This window comes from Erinaceus europaeus, chromosome 13, assembly GCF_950295315.1.
Source record: "Erinaceus europaeus chromosome 13, mEriEur2.1, whole genome shotgun sequence".
Lineage (NCBI taxonomy): Eukaryota > Metazoa > Chordata > Mammalia > Eulipotyphla > Erinaceidae > Erinaceus > Erinaceus europaeus.
In genome coordinates this window covers 5,752,685-5,774,537 of record NC_080174.1, presented here as the reverse complement: position 1 = coordinate 5,774,537, position 21,853 = coordinate 5,752,685, and the positions used below count along the sequence as shown (strand labels likewise).

The 21,853-nt window shown below is 44.2% G+C and overlaps 1 protein-coding gene across 4 annotated transcripts in view; it reads left to right on the top strand.

Annotated features, from left to right (window-relative positions):
• Positions 1-21,853, top strand: part of LOC103107969 (plasminogen-like) — a 44,206-nt gene extending 22,353 nt beyond the window's left edge. For all 4 annotated transcript variants that reach the window (XM_060205232.1, XM_060205231.1, XM_060205233.1 and 1 more), the window contains 8 exons: positions 28-143; positions 3,044-3,176; positions 4,675-4,790; positions 7,961-8,093; positions 9,551-9,666; positions 16,648-16,780; positions 17,885-18,000; positions 21,653-21,853. In XM_060205232.1, the coding sequence (XP_060061215.1) occupies positions 28-143; positions 3,044-3,176; positions 4,675-4,790; positions 7,961-8,093; positions 9,551-9,666; positions 16,648-16,780; positions 17,885-17,993 (856 nt within the window). In that variant the 3' untranslated portion in view covers positions 17,994-18,000; positions 21,653-21,853. The remainder of the gene's footprint in view (positions 1-27; positions 144-3,043; positions 3,177-4,674; positions 4,791-7,960; positions 8,094-9,550; positions 9,667-16,647; positions 16,781-17,884; positions 18,001-21,652) is intronic.

Sequence of the window (21,853 nt, the reverse complement as noted above, 5' to 3'; positions counted from 1 at the left end):
GTCAGAACCTGCTCACTTCTTTTTCAGAAATCTGGTTAGCAATTACTGCCGGAACCCTGATGGATCCAGTGCTCTCTGGTGCTACACAACCAACCCTGCAGTGAGGTGGGAGTACTGCCTGGTGCCCTCCTGTGACAGCTCTGGTAAGGACTGTGGCTAGAGCTTCTTAGAAACCCCCCAAGAGGGGCCTACAGCAGGGTAAGTGCAGGTGGCACACAGCAAGGACCGGTGTAAGGATCCTGGTCGAGCCCCTGGGTCCCCACCTGCAGAAGAGTCTCTTCACAGGTGGTGAAGCAGGTCTGCAGGTGTCTGTCTTTCTCTCCCACTCTCTGTCTTCCCCTCCTCTCTCTATTTCTCTTTGTCCTATCTAACAACAATTACAGCAATAACAACGACAACAATAATAACAACAACAACAACCACAACAAGGATAAGCAACGAAAAGGGAAAAAATGGCCTCCGGGAGCAGTGGATTCATAGTGAAGGCACCGAGCCAAAGTGATAACCCTGGAGGCAAAAGCAAAACAAAACAAAACAAAAACAAAAACGAAACCAAAGCCCTAGAGTTGTGTCTGTCCTTTCTTTTTTTTTTTAAAAAAAAATATTTTTAAGTCCCAGACACTGTTTCTTTCTTCCTCTCTTTCTTTCTTTTTTATTTCCTTCCTCCCTTCCCTCCTTTCCTTTATTCCTTCCTTTCCTATTATTTTTATTATTGTTGTTGTTATTATCATTGTCATTTAAATATATTTTTTGCCTCTGGTTTATGGGGCTTGGTGGGTTCCAGCATTATGAAGCCATGCTCCTGGCAGCCATTTTTCCTTTTTTTTCCCCCTAATATTTGTATTATATAAGACAGAAAGAAATTGAGAGAGGATGGGGAGATAGAGAGTAGGAGAGACAGGCACCTGAAGACCTGCTTCACTGCCTGTAAGTCGCCCCCCCCCCACAGCTGGGGAGTGGGGACTTGAACCTGGGTCTTTGTGCTCCGTGGTGATTTGTGCACTTGACTGGGTGCGCCACCACCCAGCCTCCTGTACTGTTTCTTTATGAATTTATTTAATCCTCATGTAGTCTTTTGGGAATAGCTATATTTTATTTTATTTTATTTTATTTGGGGCTTAATGGTTTATAATCTAGTCTAAGATGGAAATATTGACAAGATCATAGGATAAGAGGGGTACAACTCCACACAGTCCCCACCACCAGAACTCCACAGCCCATCCCCTTCCCTGACAGCTTTCCTGTTCTTTAACCCTCTGGGAGTATGGACCCAGGGTCACTGTGGGGAGCAGAAAGTGGGAGTTCTGGCTTCTGTAACTGGTTCCCCGCTGGACATGGGTGTTGGCGGGTGGATCCATTACAGTCTAGTCTTTGACACACGGACCTCAGTGAGGACTGGTGCCTACGAGATGCACCAGGACTCCAATGTCCCTCCATTCTAATGTATGACATTCTCACAGGTATAAAGTCTATCTCATTGTCATCTTTATTTGCATTTCTCTGGTAGCCAGTGACTACGTAGTTCCTCACATTCTGTTGGCTGTCTGGATGTCTTCCTAAGTGAAGATTCTGTTCATATCCTCTCCCAAGTTTTCTAATTTGTTGTTGTTGTTTGGTGAGCTCTTTGTGTGTTTTTGTTATTACTCTTTTTCTTTTCTTTCTTTTTTTTTTTGCCTCCAGGGTTATTGCTGGGGCTCGCTGCCTGCACTATGAATCCACTGCTCCTGGTGGCCATTTTTTCTCTTTTGTTTTCCTTACTGTTTAGTATTGTTGTTGTTAGTAGTTCTTATTACTGTCATTGTTGTTGCATAGGGCAAAGAGAAATTGAGAGAAGACAGTGGGGAGAGAAAGATAGACACCTGCAGACCTGCTTCACCGCTTGTCAAGCGACCCCCGAGCAGGTGGGGGAGCTGGGAGCTCGAACCAGGATCTTTACTCTGGTCCTTGCACTTTGTGCCATGTGCACTTAAGCTGCTGAGCTACTGCTCGACCCCTATTACTGTGCTTTTTTTTTTTTTTATCTATTGTGTGCCTTTTCTCATTCTGTAGGATTTTTTTTTTTTTTTTTGGTAATGGTTCCCTTTGCTATGCAGAATCTTTTCAGTTGTAATTGACTTACTTTTATTTTTGTTTTCCTTGCTGTTGAACTTGGGTCGGGTAAGGATCCTGGTTCAAGCCCCCAGCTCCCCACCTGAAGGGGGAGGCTCTCTTTGCAAGCTGTGAAGCAAGTCTGCAGGTGTCTTTCTTTTCCCCTCTCTGTCTTCCACTCCTCTCTTGATTTCTCTCTGTCCTAGCCAACAACAATGACCGCAATAAGAACAACAATAATAGTAACAACGACAACAATAAACAACTATGGCAACAAAAAGGGGGAAAAATAACCTCCAGGAGCAGTGGACTAGTAGTGCAGGTACCCAACCCCAGTGATAACCCTGGAGGCAAAAAAAAAAAAAAAGTTGTGGAATAACAGGGGAGATAACATAATAGTTATGCAAAAGATTTTCATACCTGGAGCTAGCTCTGACGTCCCAGGATTAAGCTCTTGCACCAAACAAGCCAGAGCTGACAGTGCTTTGGTTAAAAAAAAAAAAGCAGGGTTGTTGGGGAGGGCAGGCGGTAGCACATGTGGGTAAGCACGGCGCTTACAGTGTGCAAGTGTTGCTTACTAAAGAGCATTTGCTGTCATTCAGTCATATATGTCCAGTTAGGATTACTTCCTCAGAATGAAACTGGGCTTCAAACACTTGTGTCGATCTAGAGCTGCTAGGAGGAATCAGCGCTGACACTTGCCATGGGTGTCTAAGTGAAAAAGAGAAGAAACAAACAAACACAAGCTCTGCAGATAACAAGACACTTGCATTCTGAAGAAGATGAATGATTCCCAGGTGTAAATTCTGTGGAACTGTAATAATAAAAAAAGGTGATAGGCTGTGAACCCTGTGCTGTTACCTTAGGCAAGCATAATCCATATATGTCACAAGGATGTGTGTGTCTGTATTCTGTCCTAACTCAAATGAGGACCCACTGCTTTCTCACCCAACAGATCAGTGTCTGAAGGGAAAAGGTGAAAACTACCGAGGCTATGTTTCCACGACTGCATCTGGGTACACCTGTCAGCACTGGCGTGCACAGTCCCCTCACGGCCATGAGTTTAGCCCAGAGAAGCATCCCTCCATGTAAGTCCCCAGGGGTCCTAGCTGCAGTAGACTGCAGGCTGGGGGAAAGCCCACTGACTAGCGTTTCCTTTCAATACTCAGGACACCTGATCATTCATGTATTCCCTGATAGCAGATAGCCAGGCATCAGGGAGGGAAAGGCCAGAGAACGCAGATATTATTTGATCACTGATCCATAAGCAGGGATCCCCAACAGCAAATTCAAGTTCCTCTGAATTAATTAAGGCTTTCCCAGCTTGGGCCCTACTCCAGAGTTCTCCTTTTAAATTTATTTTAATTTTAATTTTTTGTATTATCTTTATTTATTGGATAGAGACAGTCAGAAATCGAGAGGGAAGGGGGAGATAGAGAGGGAGAGAGACAGAGAGACCCCTGCAAGGCTTTCCCTCTGCAGGTGGGAAGCGGGAGCTCGCACCCAGGTCCTTGTACATTGAAACATGTGCACTCAAGTAGGCGTGCCACCACCTGACCCCTTTTAAAATTTCTTTTATTATCTTTATTTATTGGATAGAGACATCCAGAAATCAAGAAGGAAGGGAGTGATAGAGAGGGAGAGAGACGGAGAGACAGACACTTGCAACCCTACTTCCCGCTTGTGAGGATGTCTCCCTGCAGGTGGGGACTGGGGGCTCCCATCTGGGTCCTTGTGCATTGTAACAGGTGTACTCAACCAGGTGTACCACCACCTGACCCCTACCCCCAGATCTCTTCATTCATAATTCTAAGCCTGAATCTGTCCCCACAAGTATTTTTGGCAAGTCACCACTAAATGTCCATTAAAGTCTGTGGTTGGAGGACACTTTCATTTCAGGACTGAAACACTTTTATGACCAGAAAATATAAGCACTGGAGTAGGAACAGTTAGAAAATGCCCACTGCGTTTCCATAATGAAGGAGTCTGGAGGGATTAAACTCCTTCAATGTACACTATCAAGGATGTAATTCAAGATGTATCGTAAAGAAACATCCATGGTACCAGTCTACAGAATGCCACTCTATCTGCTTAAGGCTCATTGAACTTTTTTTTCCCCACATGATTGTCTATTTTTAACTGGGTAGGAATCCGAGTCCAATATCATCATGACAGACAGTGGCAGGACCACCCACATTAGTGTTCTAAGACTGTCATTATAAACAAAGAATCAGGGAGTAGTGTTCTAAGACTGTCATTATAAACAAAGAATCAGGGAGTCGGCGGTAGAGCAGCAGGATAAGTGCTCATGATGCAAAGCGCAAGGACCATTGTAAGGATCCTGGTTCAGGCTCCCGGCTCCCCACCTGCAGGAGAGTCACTTCACAGGTGATGAAGCAGGTGTGCAGGTGTCTGTCTTTCTCTCCCCCTCTCTGTCTTCCCCTCCTCTCTCCATTTCTCTCTGTCCTATGTAACAATGACAATAATAACTACAACAATAAAAAAAAAAAGGATAAATAAAGAATCGAGGACCTTCTCACTACTCTAGCCTTGGAGAAAGTCAGAACCTGCTCACTTCTTTTTCAGAAATCTGGTTAGCAATTACTGCCGGAACCCTGATGGATCCAGTGCTCTCTGGTGCTACACAACCAACCCTGCAGTGAGGTGGGAGTACTGCCTGGTGCCCTCCTGTGACAGCTCTGGTAAGGACTGTGGCTAGAGCTTCTTAGAAACCGCCCAAGAGGGGCCTACAGCAGGGTAAGTGCAGGTGGCACACAGCTAGGACCGGTGTAAGGATCCCGGTTCGAGCCCCCAGCTCCCCACCTGCAGGGGAATCGCTTCACAGGTGGTGAAGCAGGTCTGCAGGTGTCTGTCTTTCTCTCCCACTCTCTGTCTTCCCCTCCTCTCTCCATTTCTCTCTGTCCTATCTAACAACAATTACAGCATTAACAACAACAACAATAATAACAACAACAACAACCACAACAAGGATAAGCAACGAAAAGGGAAAAAATGGCCTCCGGGAGCAGTGGATTCATAGTGAAGGCACCGAGCCAAAGTGATAACCCTGGAGGCAAAAGCAAAACAAAACAAAACAAAACAAAACAAAAACAAAGCCCAAGAGTTGTGTCTGTCCTTTCTTTCTTTTTTTAAAAATATTTTTATGTCCCAAATACTGTTTCTTTCTTCCACTCTTTCTTTCTTTTTTATTTCCTTCCTTCCTTCCCTCCCTTCTTTTCTTCCTTCATTTCCTATTATTTTTATTATTATTATTTAAATATATTTTTTTGCCTCTGTTTTATGGAGCTTGGTGGGTTCCAGCATTATGAAGCCATGCTCCTGGCGGCCATTTTCCCTTTTTTTTTCCCCTAATATTTGTATTATATAAGACAGAAAGAAATTGAGAGAGGATGGGGAGATAGAGAGTAGGAGAGACAGACAGGCACCTGAAGACCTGCTTCACTGCCTGTAAATCTCCCCCCCCCCACAGCTGGGGAGTGGGGACTTGAACCTGGGTCTTTGTGCTCCGTGGTGATTTGTGCACTTGACTGGGTGCGCCACCACCCAGCCTCCTGTACTGTTTCTTTTTTTAAAAAAATATTTATTTATTCCCTTTTGTTGCCCTTTTTTTTTTATTGTTGTAGTTATTATTGTTGTCGTTCAATAGGACTAAGAGAAATGGAGAGAGGAGGGGAAGACAGAGAGGGGGAGAGAAAGACAGACACCTGTAGACCTGCTTCACCACCTGTGAAAAGACCTCCCTGCAGGTGGGGAGCCCGGGGCTCAAACAGGCATCCTTATGCTGGTCCTTCCGCTTTGCCCCACCTGCGCTTAATCTACTGCGCTACCGCCCATTTCCCCTGTACTGTTTCTTTATTAATTTGTTTAATCCTCATGTAGTCTTTTAGGAATAGCTTTATTTTATTTTATTTTATTTTATTTGGGGCTTAATGGTTTATAATCTAGTCTAAGATGGAAATATTGACAAGATCATAGGATAAGAGGGGTACAACTCCACACAGTCCCCACCACCAGAACTCCACAGCCCATCCCCTTCCCTGACAGCTTTCCTGTTCTTTAACCCTCTGGGAGTATGGACCCAGGGTCACTGTGGGGAGCAGAAAGTGGGAGTTCTGGCTTCTGTAACTGGTTCCCCGCTGGACATGGGTGTTGGCGGGTGGATCCATTACAGTCTAGTCTTTGACACACGGACCTCAGTGAGGACTGGTGCCTACGAGATGCACCAGGACTCCAATGTCCCTCCATTCTAATGTATGACATTCTCACAGGTATAAAGTCTATCTCATTGTCATCTTTATTTGCATTTCTCTGGTAGCCAGTGACTACGTAGTTCCTCACATTCTGTTGGCTGTCTGGATGTCTTCCTAAGTGAAGATTCTGTTCATATCCTCTCCCAAGTTTTCTAATTTGTTGTTGTTGTTTGGTGAGCTCTTTGTGTGTTTTTGTTATTACTCTTTTTCTTTTCTTTCTTTTTTTTTTTGCCTCCAGGGTTATTGCTGGGGCTCGCTGCCTGCACTATGAATCCACTGCTCCTGGTGGCCATTTTTTCTCTTTTGTTTTCCTTACTGTTTAGTATTGTTGTTGTTAGTAGTTCTTATTACTGTCATTGTTGTTGCATAGGGCAAAGAGAAATTGAGAGAAGACAGTGGGGAGAGAAAGATAGACACCTGCAGACCTGCTTCACCGCTTGTCAAGCGACCCCCGAGCAGGTGGGGGAGCTGGGAGCTCGAACCAGGATCTTTACTCTGGTCCTTGCACTTTGTGCCATGTGCACTTAAGCTGCTGAGCTACTGCTCGACCCCTATTACTGTGCTTTTTTTTTTTTTATCTATTGTGTGCCTTTTCTCATTCTGTAGGATTTTTTTTTTTTTTTTGGTAATGGTTCCCTTTGCTATGCAGAATCTTTTCAGTTGTAATTGACTTACTTTTATTTTTGTTTTCCTTGCTGTTGAACTTGGGTCGGGTAAGGATCCTGGTTCAAGCCCCCAGCTCCCCACCTGAAGGGGGAGGCTCTCTTTGCAAGCTGTGAAGCAAGTCTGCAGGTGTCTTTCTTTTCCCCTCTCTGTCTTCCACTCCTCTCTTGATTTCTCTCTGTCCTAGCCAACAACAATGACCGCAATAAGAACAACAATAATAGTAACAACGACAACAATAAACAACTATGGCAACAAAAAGGGGGAAAAATAACCTCCAGGAGCAGTGGACTAGTAGTGCAGGTACCCAACCCCAGTGATAACCCTGGAGGCAAAAAAAAAAAAAAAAGTTGTGGAATAACAGGGGAGATAACATAATAGTTATGCAAAAGATTTTCATACCTGGAGCTAGCTCTGACGTCCCAGGATTAAGCTCTTGCACCAAACAAGCCAGAGCTGACAGTGCTTTGGTTAAAAAAAAAAAAAGCAGGGTTGTTGGGGAGGGCAGGCGGTAGCACATGTGGGTAAGCACGGCGCTTACAGTGTGCAAGTGTTGCTTACTAAAGAGCATTTGCTGTCATTCAGTCATATATGTCCAGTTAGGATTACTTCCTCAGAATGAAACTGGGCTTCAAACACTTGTGTCGATCTAGAGCTGCTAGGAGGAATCAGCGCTGACACTTGCCATGGGTGTCTAAGTGAAAAAGAGAAGAAACAAACAAACACAAGCTCTGCAGATAACAAGACACTTGCATTCTGAAGAAGATGAATGATTCCCAGGTGTAAATTCTGTGGAACTGTAATAATAAAAAAAGGTGATAGGCTGTGAACCCTGTGCTGTTACCTTAGGCAAGCATAATCCATATATGTCACAAGGATGTGTGTGTCTGTATTCTGTCCTAACTCAAATGAGGACCCACTGCTTTCTCACCCAACAGATCAGTGTCTGAAGGGAAAAGGTGAAAACTACCGAGGCTATGTTTCCACGACTGCATCTGGGTACACCTGTCAGCACTGGCGTGCACAGTCCCCTCACGGCCATGAGTTTAGCCCAGAGAAGCATCCCTCCATGTAAGTCCCCAGGGGTCCTAGCTGCAGTAGACTGCAGGCTGGGGGAAAGCCCACTGACTAGCGTTTCCTTTCAATACTCAGGACACCTGATCATTCATGTATTCCCTGATAGCAGATAGCCAGGCATCAGGGAGGGAAAGGCCAGAGAACGCAGATATTATTTGATCACTGATCCATAAGCAGGGATCCCCAACAGCAAATTCAAGTTCCTCTGAATTAATTAAGGCTTTCCCAGCTTGGGCCCTACTCCAGAGTTCTCCTTTTAAATTTATTTTAATTTTAATTTTTTGTATTATCTTTATTTATTGGATAGAGACAGTCAGAAATCGAGAGGGAAGGGGGAGATAGAGAGGGAGAGAGACAGAGAGACCCCTGCAAGGCTTTCCCTCTGCAGGTGGGAAGCGGGAGCTCGCACCCAGGTCCTTGTACATTGAAACATGTGCACTCAAGTAGGCGTGCCACCACCTGACCCCTTTTAAAATTTCTTTTATTATCTTTATTTATTGGATAGAGACATCCAGAAATCAAGAAGGAAGGGAGTGATAGAGAGGGAGAGAGACGGAGAGACAGACACTTGCAACCCTACTTCCCGCTTGTGAGGATGTCTCCCTGCAGGTGGGGACTGGGGGCTCCCATCTGGGTCCTTGTGCATTGTAACAGGTGTACTCAACCAGGTGTACCACCACCTGACCCCTACCCCCAGATCTCTTCATTCATAATTCTAAGCCTGAATCTGTCCCCACAAGTATTTTTGGCAAGTCACCACTAAATGTCCATTAAAGTCTGTGGTTGGAGGACACTTTCATTTCAGGACTGAAACACTTTTATGACCAGAAAATATAAGCACTGGAGTAGGAACAGTTAGAAAATGCCCACTGCGTTTCCATAATGAAGGAGTCTGGAGGGATTAAACTCCTTCAATGTACACTATCAAGGATGTAATTCAAGATGTATCGTAAAGAAACATCCATGGTACCAGTCTACAGAATGCCACTCTATCTGCTTAAGGCTCATTGAACTTTTTTTTCCCCACATGATTGTCTATTTTTAACTGGGTAGGAATCCGAGTCCAATATCATCATGACAGACAGTGGCAGGACCACCCACATTAGTGTTCTAAGACTGTCATTATAAACAAAGAATCAGGGAGTCGGCGGTAGAGCAGCAGGATAAGTGCTCATGATGCAAAGCGCAAGGACCATTGTAAGGATCCTGGTTCAGGCTCCCGGCTCCCCACCTGCAGGAGAGTCACTTCACAGGTGATGAAGCAGGTGTGCAGGTGTCTGTCTTTCTCTCCCCCTCTCTGTCTTCCCCTCCTCTCTCCATTTCTCTCTGTCCTATGTAACAATGACAATAATAACTACAACAATAAAAAAAAAAAGGATAAATAAAGAATCGAGGACCTTCTCACTACTCTAGCCTTGGAGAAAGTCAGAACCTGCTCACTTCTTTTTCAGAAATCTGGTTAGCAATTACTGCCGGAACCCTGATGGATCCAGTGCTCTCTGGTGCTACACAACCAACCCTGCAGTGAGGTGGGAGTACTGCCTGGTGCCCTCCTGTGACAGCTCTGGTAAGGACTGTGGCTAGAGCTTCTTAGAAACCCCCCAAGAGGGGCCTACAGCAGGGTAAGTGCAGGTGGCACACAGCTAGGACCGGTGTAAGGATCCCGGTTCGAGCCCCCAGCTCCCCACCTGCAGGGGAATCGCTTCACAGGTGGTGAAGCAGGTCTGCAGGTGTCTGTCTTTCTCTCCCACTCTCTGTCTTCCCCTCCTCTCTCCATTTCTCTCTGTCCTATCTAACAACAATTACAGCATTAACAACAACAACAATAATAACAACAACAACAACCACAACAAGGATAAGCAACGAAAAGGGAAAAAATGGCCTCCGGGAGCAGTGGATTCATAGTGAAGGCACCGAGCCAAAGTGATAACCCTGGAGGCAAAAGCAAAACAAAACAAAACAAAACAAAAACAAAGCCCAAGAGTTGTGTCTGTCCTTTCTTTCTTTTTTTAAAAATATTTTTATGTCCCAAATACTGTTTCTTTCTTCCACTCTTTCTTTCTTTTTTATTTCCTTCCTTCCTTCCCTCCCTTCTTTTCTTCCTTCATTTCCTATTATTTTTATTATTATTATTTAAATATATTTTTTTGCCTCTGTTTTATGGAGCTTGGTGGGTTCCAGCATTATGAAGCCATGCTCCTGGCGGCCATTTTTCCTTTTTTTTTCCCCTAATATTTGTATTATATAAGACAGAAAGAAATTGAGAGAGGATGGGGAGATAGAGAGTAGGAGAGACAGACAGGCACCTGAAGACCTGCTTCACTGCCTGTAAATCTCCCCCCCCCCCACAGCTGGGGAGTGGGGACTTGAACCTGGGTCTTTGTGCTCCGTGGTGATTTGTGCACTTGACTGGGTGCGCCACCACCCAGCCTCCTGTACTGTTTCTTTTTTTAAAAAAATATTTATTTATTCCCTTTTGTTGCCCTTTTTTTTTATTGTTGTAGTTATTATTGTTGTCGTTCAATAGGACTAAGAGAAATGGAGAGAGGAGGGGAAGACAGAGAGGGGGAGAGAAAGACAGACACCTGTAGACCTGCTTCACCACCTGTGAAAAGACCTCCCTGCAGGTGGGGAGCCCGGGGCTCAAACAGGCATCCTTATGCTGGTCCTTCCGCTTTGCCCCACCTGCGCTTAATCTACTGCGCTACCGCCCATTTCCCCTGTACTGTTTCTTTATTAATTTGTTTAATCCTCATGTAGTCTTTTAGGAATAGCTTTATTTTATTTTATTTTATTTTATTTGGGGCTTAATGGTTTATAATCTAGTCTAAGATGGAAATATTGACAAGATCATAGGATAAGAGGGGTACAACTCCACACAGTCCCCACCACCAGAACTCCACAGCCCATCCCCTTCCCTGACAGCTTTCCTGTTCTTTAACCCTCTGGGAGTATGGACCCAGGGTCACTGTGGGGAGCAGAAAGTGGGAGTTCTGGCTTCTGTAACTGGTTCCCCGCTGGACATGGGTGTTGGCGGGTGGATCCATTACAGTCTAGTCTTTGACACACGGACCTCAGTGAGGACTGGTGCCTACGAGATGCACCAGGACTCCAATGTCCCTCCATTCTAATGTATGACATTCTCACAGGTATAAAGTCTATCTCATTGTCATCTTTATTTGCATTTCTCTGGTAGCCAGTGACTACGTAGTTCCTCACATTCTGTTGGCTGTCTGGATGTCTTCCTAAGTGAAGATTCTGTTCATATCCTCTCCCAAGTTTTCTAATTTGTTGTTGTTGTTTGGTGAGCTCTTTGTGTGTTTTTGTTATTACTCTTTTTCTTTTCTTTCTTTTTCTTTCTTTTTTTTTTTGCCTCCAGGGTTATTGCTGGGGCTCGCTGCCTGCACTATGAATCCACTGCTCCTGGTGGCCATTTTTTCTCTTTTGTTTTCCTTGTTTATTATTCTTGTTGTTAGTTGTTCTTATTACTGTCATTGTTGTTGCATAGGGCAAAGAGAAATTGAGAGAAGACAGTGGGGAGAGAAAGATAGACACCTGCAGACCTGCTTCACCGCTTGTCAAGCGAACCCCGAGCAGGTGGAGAGCTAGGAGCTCGAACCAGGATCTTTACTCTGGTCCTTGCACTTTGTGCCATGTGCACTTAACCTGCTGTGCTACCACTCGACCCCTGTTTCTAGGTTAGTTTTTTTTTTTAATCTACTGTGTGCCTTTTCTCATTCTGTAGGATTTTTTTTTTTTTTTTGGTAATGGTTCCCTTTGCTATGCAGAATCTTTTCAGTTTAATTACTGTAATTGACTTACTTTTATTTTTGTTTTCCTTGCTGTTGAACTTGAGTCTCTGAAGACATTTCTAAAGCATAGAATGTAAAGTTCCTGCCAATGCTTTATTCTATGTGTTTTATAATTTCTTCTTTTTATAAAGTATTTGTTTATTTTTTTGCCACCAGTCTAGGGCTTGGTGCCTGCACACTAAATCCACTGCTTCTGGAGGCTATTTTTCCCATTTTGTTGCCCTTGTTGCTCTTGTTGTGGTTGTTATTGCTGTTGTTGTTGTAGGATAGGACAGAGAAATGGAGAGAGGAGGGGAAGACAAAGAGGAGGAGAGAAAGACAGACACCTGCAGACCTGCCTTACCACTTGTGAAGAGTGGGGAGCCAGGGGCTTGAACCGGGGTCCTTATGTCTTACTCCATTCCTTGGGCTTTACGCCATGTGTGCTTAAGCCGCTGGGCTACCACCCAGCCCCTGTGTTTGATAATTTCCAGCCTGTTGTCCACCCCATAGAGCAGGTCCAGAAGCAGCAGCGAGGAAGCTGGGTTGTGGCCTCATTAGCCTTTTATCAAAACAAAACAAAACAAAACAAAAAACAAAACAAAAGCTGTGCTGGGATCTATAGATGCTGGGGATCCGAGTTTTGTTTCACCTCAGGACTCTGCCAAAAAGTCTCCCTGCACATGCCCGCTTCACCCTCCTTGTGGGCCCACTGTCCCTCTATTTATTGGGCATGTGCGCACACAGCCATATCAAATATAAACATCCCTGGGTAGACAGAAACATGTCAAGGACATGCAGGAGAGAGATCATTCAGTTCTGCATGTCTTGAAGATGTTTATGATCTGTATGTGTATGCCTGTCTATATCAGACTTGTCATCTCCAAACACGGTGAGCATATCACACTTTATGTTTACTCTGGTAATCCTGGGCTCACCCCAAGGATGGAGGCCTAGTTGAGGGCCATCAGATAAGGCAGGCATCATGTCAGCCTGGAGGCCTGTTGACCACTGTCTGTGTCTCCTCTGGTGCAGCCAAAACACCCCCTGGGGGCCGGAGACAGAACTACAGAGATCACAAAGAAGTTCTGACATGCCTGGTATGAGTCAGAGCTGTCAGTCTTCTTCTAGCGTTTGCCCTTCTTCCGTAGCCAGTCAACAGCGTCAGGTTGAGCTGCTTGTTGCTGGCTTTGAAAGTGACTGGGATCCATGTGGATTCAGTCGGCTAGGAAGGATCGTCAGTTTCCCCAATGAATGGGGACTCACGGGATGCACCACGGGAAGGTCGATCCTGTCAGTAATTAAGAAAAATAGTGCAGCAGAGACATAACAGGCATTAGAATTCAAGGTCCGCCAGGAAGTCAGGTGTTCTCCAGCAATATTCGGAGACCTACTGTGATCCAGGTCCTCTCTGGCTTCAGTGCCTCTGGGCAGGTAACACTGGACATGCCTGCATCAGAGAGGACTGCGGAGGCTGCTGAAAGGGGAAAAACAAGAGAAAAAGAAATAATAATGTGTCCAAGGGTCAGTTCAGCTGTATTATACACACAGAAGGCCCTGAGTTCATCCCGTCAGTTCAGCTGTATTATACGCACAGAAGGCCCCGAGTTCATCCCGTCAGTTCAGCTGTATTATACGCACAGAAGGCCCCGAGTTCATCCCGTCAGTTCAGCTGTATTATACGCACAGAAGGCCCCGAGTTCATCCCGTCAGTTCAGCTGTATTATACGCACAGAAGGCCCCGAGTTCATCCCGTCAGTTCAGCTGTATTATACACACAGAAGGCCCCGAGTTCATCCCGTCAGTTCAGCTGTATTATACGCACAGAAGGCCCCGAGTTCATCCCGTCAGTTCAGCTGTATTATACACACAGAAGGCCCCGAGTTCATCCCGTCAGTTCAGCTGTATTATACGCACAGAAGGCCCCGAGTTCATCCCGTCAGTTCAGCTGTATTATACACACAGAAGGCCCCGAGTTCATCCCGTCAGTTCAGCTGTATTATGCACACAGAAGGCCCCGAGTTCATCCCGTCAGTTCAGCTGTATTATACACACAGAAGGCCCCGAGTTCATCCCGTCAGTTCAGCTGTATTATACACACAGAAGGCCCCGAGTTCATCCCGTCAGTTCAGCTGTATTATACACACAGAAGGCCCCGAGTTCATCCCGTCAGTTCAGCTGTATTATACACACAGAAGGCCCCGAGTTCATCCCGTCAGTTCAGCTGTATTATACACACAGAAGGCCCCGAGTTCATCCCGTCAGTTCAGCTGTATTATACACACAGAAGGCCCCGAGTTCATCCCGTCAGTTCAGCTGTATTATACGCACAGAAGGCCCCGAGTTCATCCCGTCAGTTCAGCTGTATTATACGCACAGAAGGCCCCGAGTTCATCCCGTCAGTTCAGCTGTATTATACGCACAGAAGGCCCCGAGTTCATCCCGTCAGTTCAGCTGTATTATACGCACAGAAGGCCCCGAGTTCATCCCGTCAGTTCAGCTGTATTATACGCACAGAAGGCCCCGAGTTCATCCCGTCAGTTCAGCTGTATTATACGCACAGAAGGCCCCGAGTTCATCCCGTCAGTTCAGCTGTATTATACGCACAGAAGGCCCCGAGTTCATCCCGTCAGTTCAGCTGTATTATACACACAGAAGGCCCCGAGTTCATCCCGTCAGTTCAGCTGTATTATACGCACAGAAGGCCCCGAGTTCATCCCGTCAGTTCAGCTGTATTATACACACAGAAGGCCCCGAGTTCATCCCGTCAGTTCAGCTGTATTATACACACAGAAGGCCCCGAGTTCATCCCGTCAGTTCAGCTGTATTATACACACAGAAGGCCCCGAGTTCATCCCGTCAGTTCAGCTGTATTATACACACAGAAGGCCCCGAGTTCATCCCGTCAATTCAGCTGTATTATACACACAGAAGGCCCCGAGTTCATCCCGTCTTTTCCCTCCTTCCTCCCACCGTCCTTTCCACCTCCCTCCCTCCCTTTTTTCTTTTTATTATTTTTATTATCTTCATTTATTTATTGAATAGAGACAGCCAGAAGTTGGAAGAAAGTGAGAGACAAAGAGGGAAAGAGACAGAGAGACGGCTACAGCCCTGCTTCACCATTTGTGAAGCTTCCCCTGTAGGTGAAGATGGGCAGGGAGGCTTGAATTTGGGTCCTTGAGTGCTGTGATATGTGCACTCTACCAGGTGCGCTGCCACTCAGCCCCTTTCTTCCTTCCTTCCTTTCTCTTTCTTTCTTCCTTTCTTTCTTCCTTTCTTTCTCTCTTTCTTTCTTCCTTTCTTTCTTCCTTTCTTTCTTCCTTTCTTTCTCTCTTTCTTTCTTTCTTTCTCTCTTTCTTTCTTTCTTCCTTTCTTTCTTTCTTTCTTTCTTCCTTTCTTTCTTTCTCTCTTTCTTTATTTCTCTCTTTCTTTCTTCCTTCCTTTCTTTCTCTTTCTTTCTTCCTTTCTTCTTTTCTTTCTGCCCTTCTTCCTTCCTTTCTTTCTTCCTTCCTTTCTTTCTCTTTCTTTCTTCCTTTCTTCTTTTCTTTCTGCCCTTCTTCCTTCCTTTCTTTCTTCCTTCCTTTCTTTCTTTCTCTCTTTCTCTCTTTCTTTCTTCCTTTCTTTCTTTCTTCCTACCTATCATTCTTCCTTCCTTCCTTCCTTTCTTTCTACCTATCTTTCTCTCTTTTCTTTTCTCCTCTCTCATTTTTTTTTCTTCTTCACCAGGGCACTGTTCAATTTTTTCTTATGGTAGTCTCTGGAATTGAACGCAAGATCCTAGATCCTCAGCCAGGAAGATCTTTCTATAACTATTATACTATCTCTCAGCCAATGATTCTCATAGGCTTTTTACAATTGGCTTGCAACTTTTCTTTTTATAATATTTATTTATTTATTTATTTATTCTCTTTTGTTGCCCTTGTTGTTTTATTGTTGTAGTTATTGATGTCACCCTTGTTGGATAGGACAGAGACAAATGGAGAGGGAATGACAGAGAGGGGGAGAGAAAGACAGACACCTGCAGACCTGCCTCATTGCTTGTGAAGCGACTCCCCTGCAGGATCGTGAACTCTCTTTTTGCACAGGAATTCCTTATTTCATCCAATTGAAAGGACCTTGTCACATTCCAGATCAGAAAAACTGGAGATCCTGCCAGCTCTGTTTAACTCTGACAATCTTACCTCAAAATGAAGCTCTTCAGAATTCATTCTGTTTTTTCTAATCTTGCTTCTTTTGAAAGACATCTTCACACTGAATACACATCTTTTTTCCTAGGCACTTTTTATGTTTTACTAGAGAAATCCATGTGTGTGTGTGTGTGTGTGTGTGTGTGTGTATGAGACACTGTTTTTGAGTAGTCTGTGTTGTTTGCTTTTGAGAAAAGGAGTGTTGTGTGTCACATAGCCCCATTTATTCATTCAAGGTCAAGCCTTTGGAAGTGAATGTGCATTGTGTGTATATATGGAGGTCTTTGGTCTTTGATAAGAAGTCAGGTGTTGACTTTTGACACCTGTATCTATGTGAACAAAAGGAAGAGAGAAGGAACATCTACACAATGTCTTTATTTCTGGCTAAATTCTACCATGGATTTTAGTGGGGCAGAGCATTAGACATTGAAGCAAGTTGATTGAATAGCTGCGGCACAGAAGAAAGCGTTACTTCCTCTAAATCTTTGTCATTTCCCAGAAAAATGACAAGTCTCTATTATGCTTTTCTTTGCTCATTCAAATAACGACTACTATCTTCTCACCCAACAGATCAGTGTCTGAAGGGAAAAGGTGAGAACTACCGAGGTTACGTGTCCACAACTATGTCTGGGTACACCTGTCAGAACTGGCGTGCGCAGTCCCCTCACAAACATGACTTTAGCCCGGAGAAGCATCCCTCCATGTAAGTCCTCACGTGTCCTACTGCCCTTCACATGTTATGCTGTGGAAAATTCCACTGGCTTGCATTGCCTTCCAGTGAACAGGAGACAACTGTCTGCATGTATTCTGGAATGATAAGTGATCAATGTTCAGGCAAGGGAAATGGAGAGAAAAAGGAACGGTACCCCTGTTAGATCACTACCCCACATATGGGTGTTCACCAAAGCAGTAGCAGCTTCCTCTGAAATAGTTAGACTTGCCCATCCTGCCCCCACCCAGATGTCTCCACTCACTAACTCTCAAATGATGTCTGTCCTAGTCATAGCTTTTGTCCCTCTTAAATGCTCAAGAAGTTCCTATGGTCAGAGGAAACTTCTGGGACTCACTTCTTCTATGACTAGAAAGCTTCAGCACTGAATTAGGAGCAGTTAGAGATCATCCTTTGTGGGGATTTGGCGATGGCACACCTCACAGAGTGAACATGCATGCAGAAAGAGCTGGGTTCAAGCCCCCAGTCCTCACTTGCAGGGGGGAAGATTTATGTGTGATGGATCAGTGTTGCAGGTGTCTACCTTTCTCTTTCTCTCTCGTCACGTTTCTCTCTCTCTGTCTCTAAAAGAAACAAACAAACAAACAAATAAATGTCGCTGGGAGTGGTGGAGTTGTGTGCAGGTAAGGGATCCCAGCAATAACTTTAGTGGCAAAAGAAAAGTGAATTTATCCTTTGTGTTTCCAACATGAAGTGCAGGTCCTGTGCCATCCTTCTGTGGAGTCCTACCTGTTTATTTATGATTCACTTGGCTCACCCCCAATTACTATAAATTACTGAGAGAATGTTAAAAAAAATCCAGCACTAACAATGTCTGTCCTACAAACACTAGCTGTGGCTCCCCACTATTCCCATCCCTGAAATGTGTGAGCCAGTGTGCTTTAGTCTGTCTTTCAATCGTCTGTCATGTAGCAGTTGACAAAACTTCTCTGTATGAAACATGCCTAGTGGAAAAAGGAAAAAGAAAAAGAAGATTCTCTTGGCTTTCAGTTTACATTGTGAAATGGAAGGGTGAAAGAGCTGGATACCTGATTTGGCTTTTTTGGAAAGTCAGGCTAATGGTCACTTCCTTTTCAGAAATCTGGTTGGGAACTTCTGCCGGAACCCTGATGGAGAAAAGGCTCCTTGGTGCTATACAACCGACCCAGCAGTCAGATGGGAATACTGCATTATCCCGTCTTGTTAGACCTCTGGTAAGAACTGTGGCTACAGCTTTCTGAGGGCCCCTAATATGTCTTCTTCAGCAGGGTCAGCTCTGGTGGTTGATTTGTGCTGCTTTCTGTTCTGGTCATACCATGTGTTCCTTAACTTCACTGATTTTTCAGTGGGTTGAGCTGGTTTCTTAGATCAGAAGTTAGTGCCTTGTCAATTCTTATCTGTGGTTTTGAATATAATGATATTATGAGGTGAAATATTCTAGAAAGCTAAGGAGGTGGAATGAATCTGTGCTCTTCGGAATTTCTCTAGCCTTTCTGATTTTCTATCAACTTGATCCTTGACTCCTTTCAGAAGAACAAGTGATCTCTTTTCCCTCCTCTTCTTCCTTCTCCTTTATCTCTCTCTTTCTTTACTTTCTCCTCCGTTTTTTATTCTTTTTTAAATATTTTATTTATTTATTAATGAGAGGGATAGGAGAGAGAGAAAGAACCAGACATAACCCGGTATATGTGCTGCCAGGGATTGAACTCAGGACCTCATGCATGAGAGTCCAGCGTTTTATCCACTGTGCCACCTCCCGGACCACTTCTCCGTTTTTTCATCCTTGCAGTTATAAAGACTTGCACATGTGTGATTCCACTGCCTCTGGGCTGAATTTTTCATCCTTTCATTTTTGGGGCTGCAATCTTTCATTTCTCTAGCTCCTGCACATGAGTGAAGCCATCTGTAGTCTTCCACCCCTTAGATATTTTGCTACGAAGAATCACCTCCAATTCCATTCACTTTGTCCTAAAGGACATGAGATCATCTTTGTTGATTGCAGAGTAGTGTTTCATGGGTTAGATATCCCATAAATTCTTTTTTTAATTTTAATTTAATTTTATTTTTGCATCCAGGCTTATTATCACTTGGGCTCAGTGCCAGCACTACAAATCCACTGCTCTTGGAGGCCTTTTTGCCCATTTGTTGCCCTTGTTGTGGTTACTGTTATTATTGTTATAGCTGCTGCTGTTGTTGTTGTTGTTGGATAAGACAGAGAGAAATCAAGAGAGGTGAGGAAAACAGAGATACCTGCAGACCTGCTTCATGGCCTGTGATGCAACCACTCTGCAGGTGGGAAGCTGGGGGCTCGAGCTGGGATCCTTATGCCAGTCCTTGTGCTGGTACCTGTGCTCATACCATGTGCACTTAACCTGCTGCGCTACCGCCCAATCCACCACCCCCTATAAACTCCTTATCCAGCTATCTGTAGGTAGGCTACTTCTCTCCCATAGTAAGAATAATGCAGGTATGAGCATAGGGGAGCATATGTTCCTTCAAATGATGTTTGCATGCCTTTTGCGTAAATGCCTACGAGTGGCATTACTGGAAGGCAAAGTAATCCCACTTTCAATTGTATAAAGACTCCATACCATCTTTGAGAGGGGCTGCCCCAGTTTCCATTCCCACAAGCAGTGTAGTAGCCGTCCTTTGTCTCCACAACCTTGCCAACTCCTGACAGTTCCTATTCTGTTGCTATACGACATTCTCACAGGTATAAGGAGGAATCTCAGGGTAATTTTAGTCTGCATTTCTCCAATGATAAACGAAGCAGATCATTTCTTTATATGTCTGTGGGCCATGTGTATCTCTCATTTGTTAAAAATATTAATTTATTCTCTTTTTGTTGCCCTCATTTTATTGTTGTAGTTGTTATTGATTTCATTGCTGTTGGATAGGACAGAGAGAAATGGAGAGAGGAGGGGAAGGTGGGGCGGGCGAGATAGACACCTGCAGACCTACTTCACCACCTGTGAAGCTACTCCCCTGCAGGTGGGGAGCCGGGGGCTTGAACTGGGATCCTTACACCGGAACTCAGGAAGTACCTAGGCTAGGGGGCAGGGAGAAGGGAGAAGCGCGAAATTAGCAAGGGCTAAACCAAATCTCCCAGAGGCGGGGGTGGGGGGGAGTGAGACCAAACCAATGTAACAGAAAAGACCATGTAAATAGACCACAGTGTCAAGCAATGTAACAGAAGCAGAACTAAATCCCAGAAGCAGAACTAGAAGCATACCAGCAGTCCTTGTGCTTTGTGCTTAACCTGCTGCACTACTACCCAACTCCCATGTGTATCTATTCTTAAGAAAACTATCTGTTTAGTTCTTTGGCCAAATTTTTATTGGGTTATTTTTTCTTTTGTTGAGTTGTATCAGTTCTTATTCATGTTTGTTATCAATCACACAGCAATCTGATGTGTGATGTGAAAATATCTTCTCCCAGTTACTGGGGGGCTTGGTTATCCTTGTGTAGTTTACTTTCAATGTGCAGAAGTGGTTTAGTTTGATGTAGTCCCATTTATTTACTCTTGATTTCATTTCACAGGCTTATGGGGTTGAGTCTCCAAATATATCTTTGATGCTCAGGTCCCATAATGTTTCACTGGTTTTTTCCATCTATTTTGTGGCTTCTGGTCTAATAGTCAGGTCTTTGATCCACTTTTATTTGATATTGGTTCAATTTCCATGAAGAATGCCATTGGGATTCTGACAGGGATGGCACTGAATGTGCAGATTACTTTTGGCAGGATGACTATTATGATAGTGTTTATTCTTTCAACCCGGGAGAAGGACTGTCCTTCCATCCCTTTGTGTCACCCTCGATTTCTCTCTAACAATGTCCTAGAGTCTTCATTATGAGATTCAGTCATGAAATTCACTCCAATGTACCTTATCTTTCTGAGTTTGATTGTAAATGGTATTGAGTCCTGTTCCCTTTCCTATGACTCCTTCTTTGTATATAGAAACACCACAGATTTGCATGTATTGATGTTCATATCCAGCTGCCTTACTGGATTGATTAATTACTTCCCGTACTTTGGTGACGTCTTTGGTGGGGGGGGGTTCTCAAGGCATATTATCATATCGTCAGTAAACGGTGAGCAATGCACTTCTTATTTCCAACCTGGATTTCTTTGTTGCTTATCTTGTTCCTGGACTTGGTTTTCTACCTTGATCTCTGCCGGTATCTAAATCTGCATTGACTTTGCACTTTCTGGAGCTTTTAGTTAGGAGCAGACACACTTTGTGTTGCTATGCCTTCTCAAAGAAAGAATCACTTTCTCCTTAGATGATGTCTTTCCCTGTCACTGAAAACATCCCTTTACAATTAATGGAATGAAAATGGATGGACTGAAATCTAACACCACATGAGCAACTTCTACCTGTCTTGTTTGAACACTACTCCTTATATTAGTTCCTATGTTTTATTCATTGGATGGTTTTATGTTCTATTATCCCCAGATAGCTTAATCAGAGCTATTTTATTGCCTTTTCAATATTACAATGTTTGCAATGTGACTTTGACTCACATTCTACCTGCATGTGATTAGGTAGGTGGGGGAAGCTTCACGAGGGGTGGAGCAGGGCTGCAGGTGTCTCTCTGACTCTCTTCCTCTAGATGTCCTCCTCCCTTCTCAATTTCTCATGTGATTATGGTCTGTTGGTGCATCATGCAGTTTCAAACATTGTGTATCTGTTTCTTTCCTCCCATAAGGTTGTGCTACTGTCTTGATAGAGATGACTACTGCTATCTTTTGAATACAATACGATTTAGCCCTGATCATGTCTGGAAGTGTTTAAAAATACAAAATATTTTGTCTGACTCTGTTAATCTCCCTATCATGTGGTTTGCCACTTTTTTCTTTTGTAGTTTAAAAGTTCTCCCTTCAGTATAGAAAAGATGTGGGCTCAGCCTCAATGCCTGTTGATGCGCAGCGGGATGAAGATGCCGTGGAACCACATGCTCAGTGGCACGTGCTCACCTTCCCACTAAAATGATGCCGTTAGTGATTTGGGGGTAAAATACAACTGGGTGTGTTCATGATTTGTGCAATAAATCAGAAAGACCATT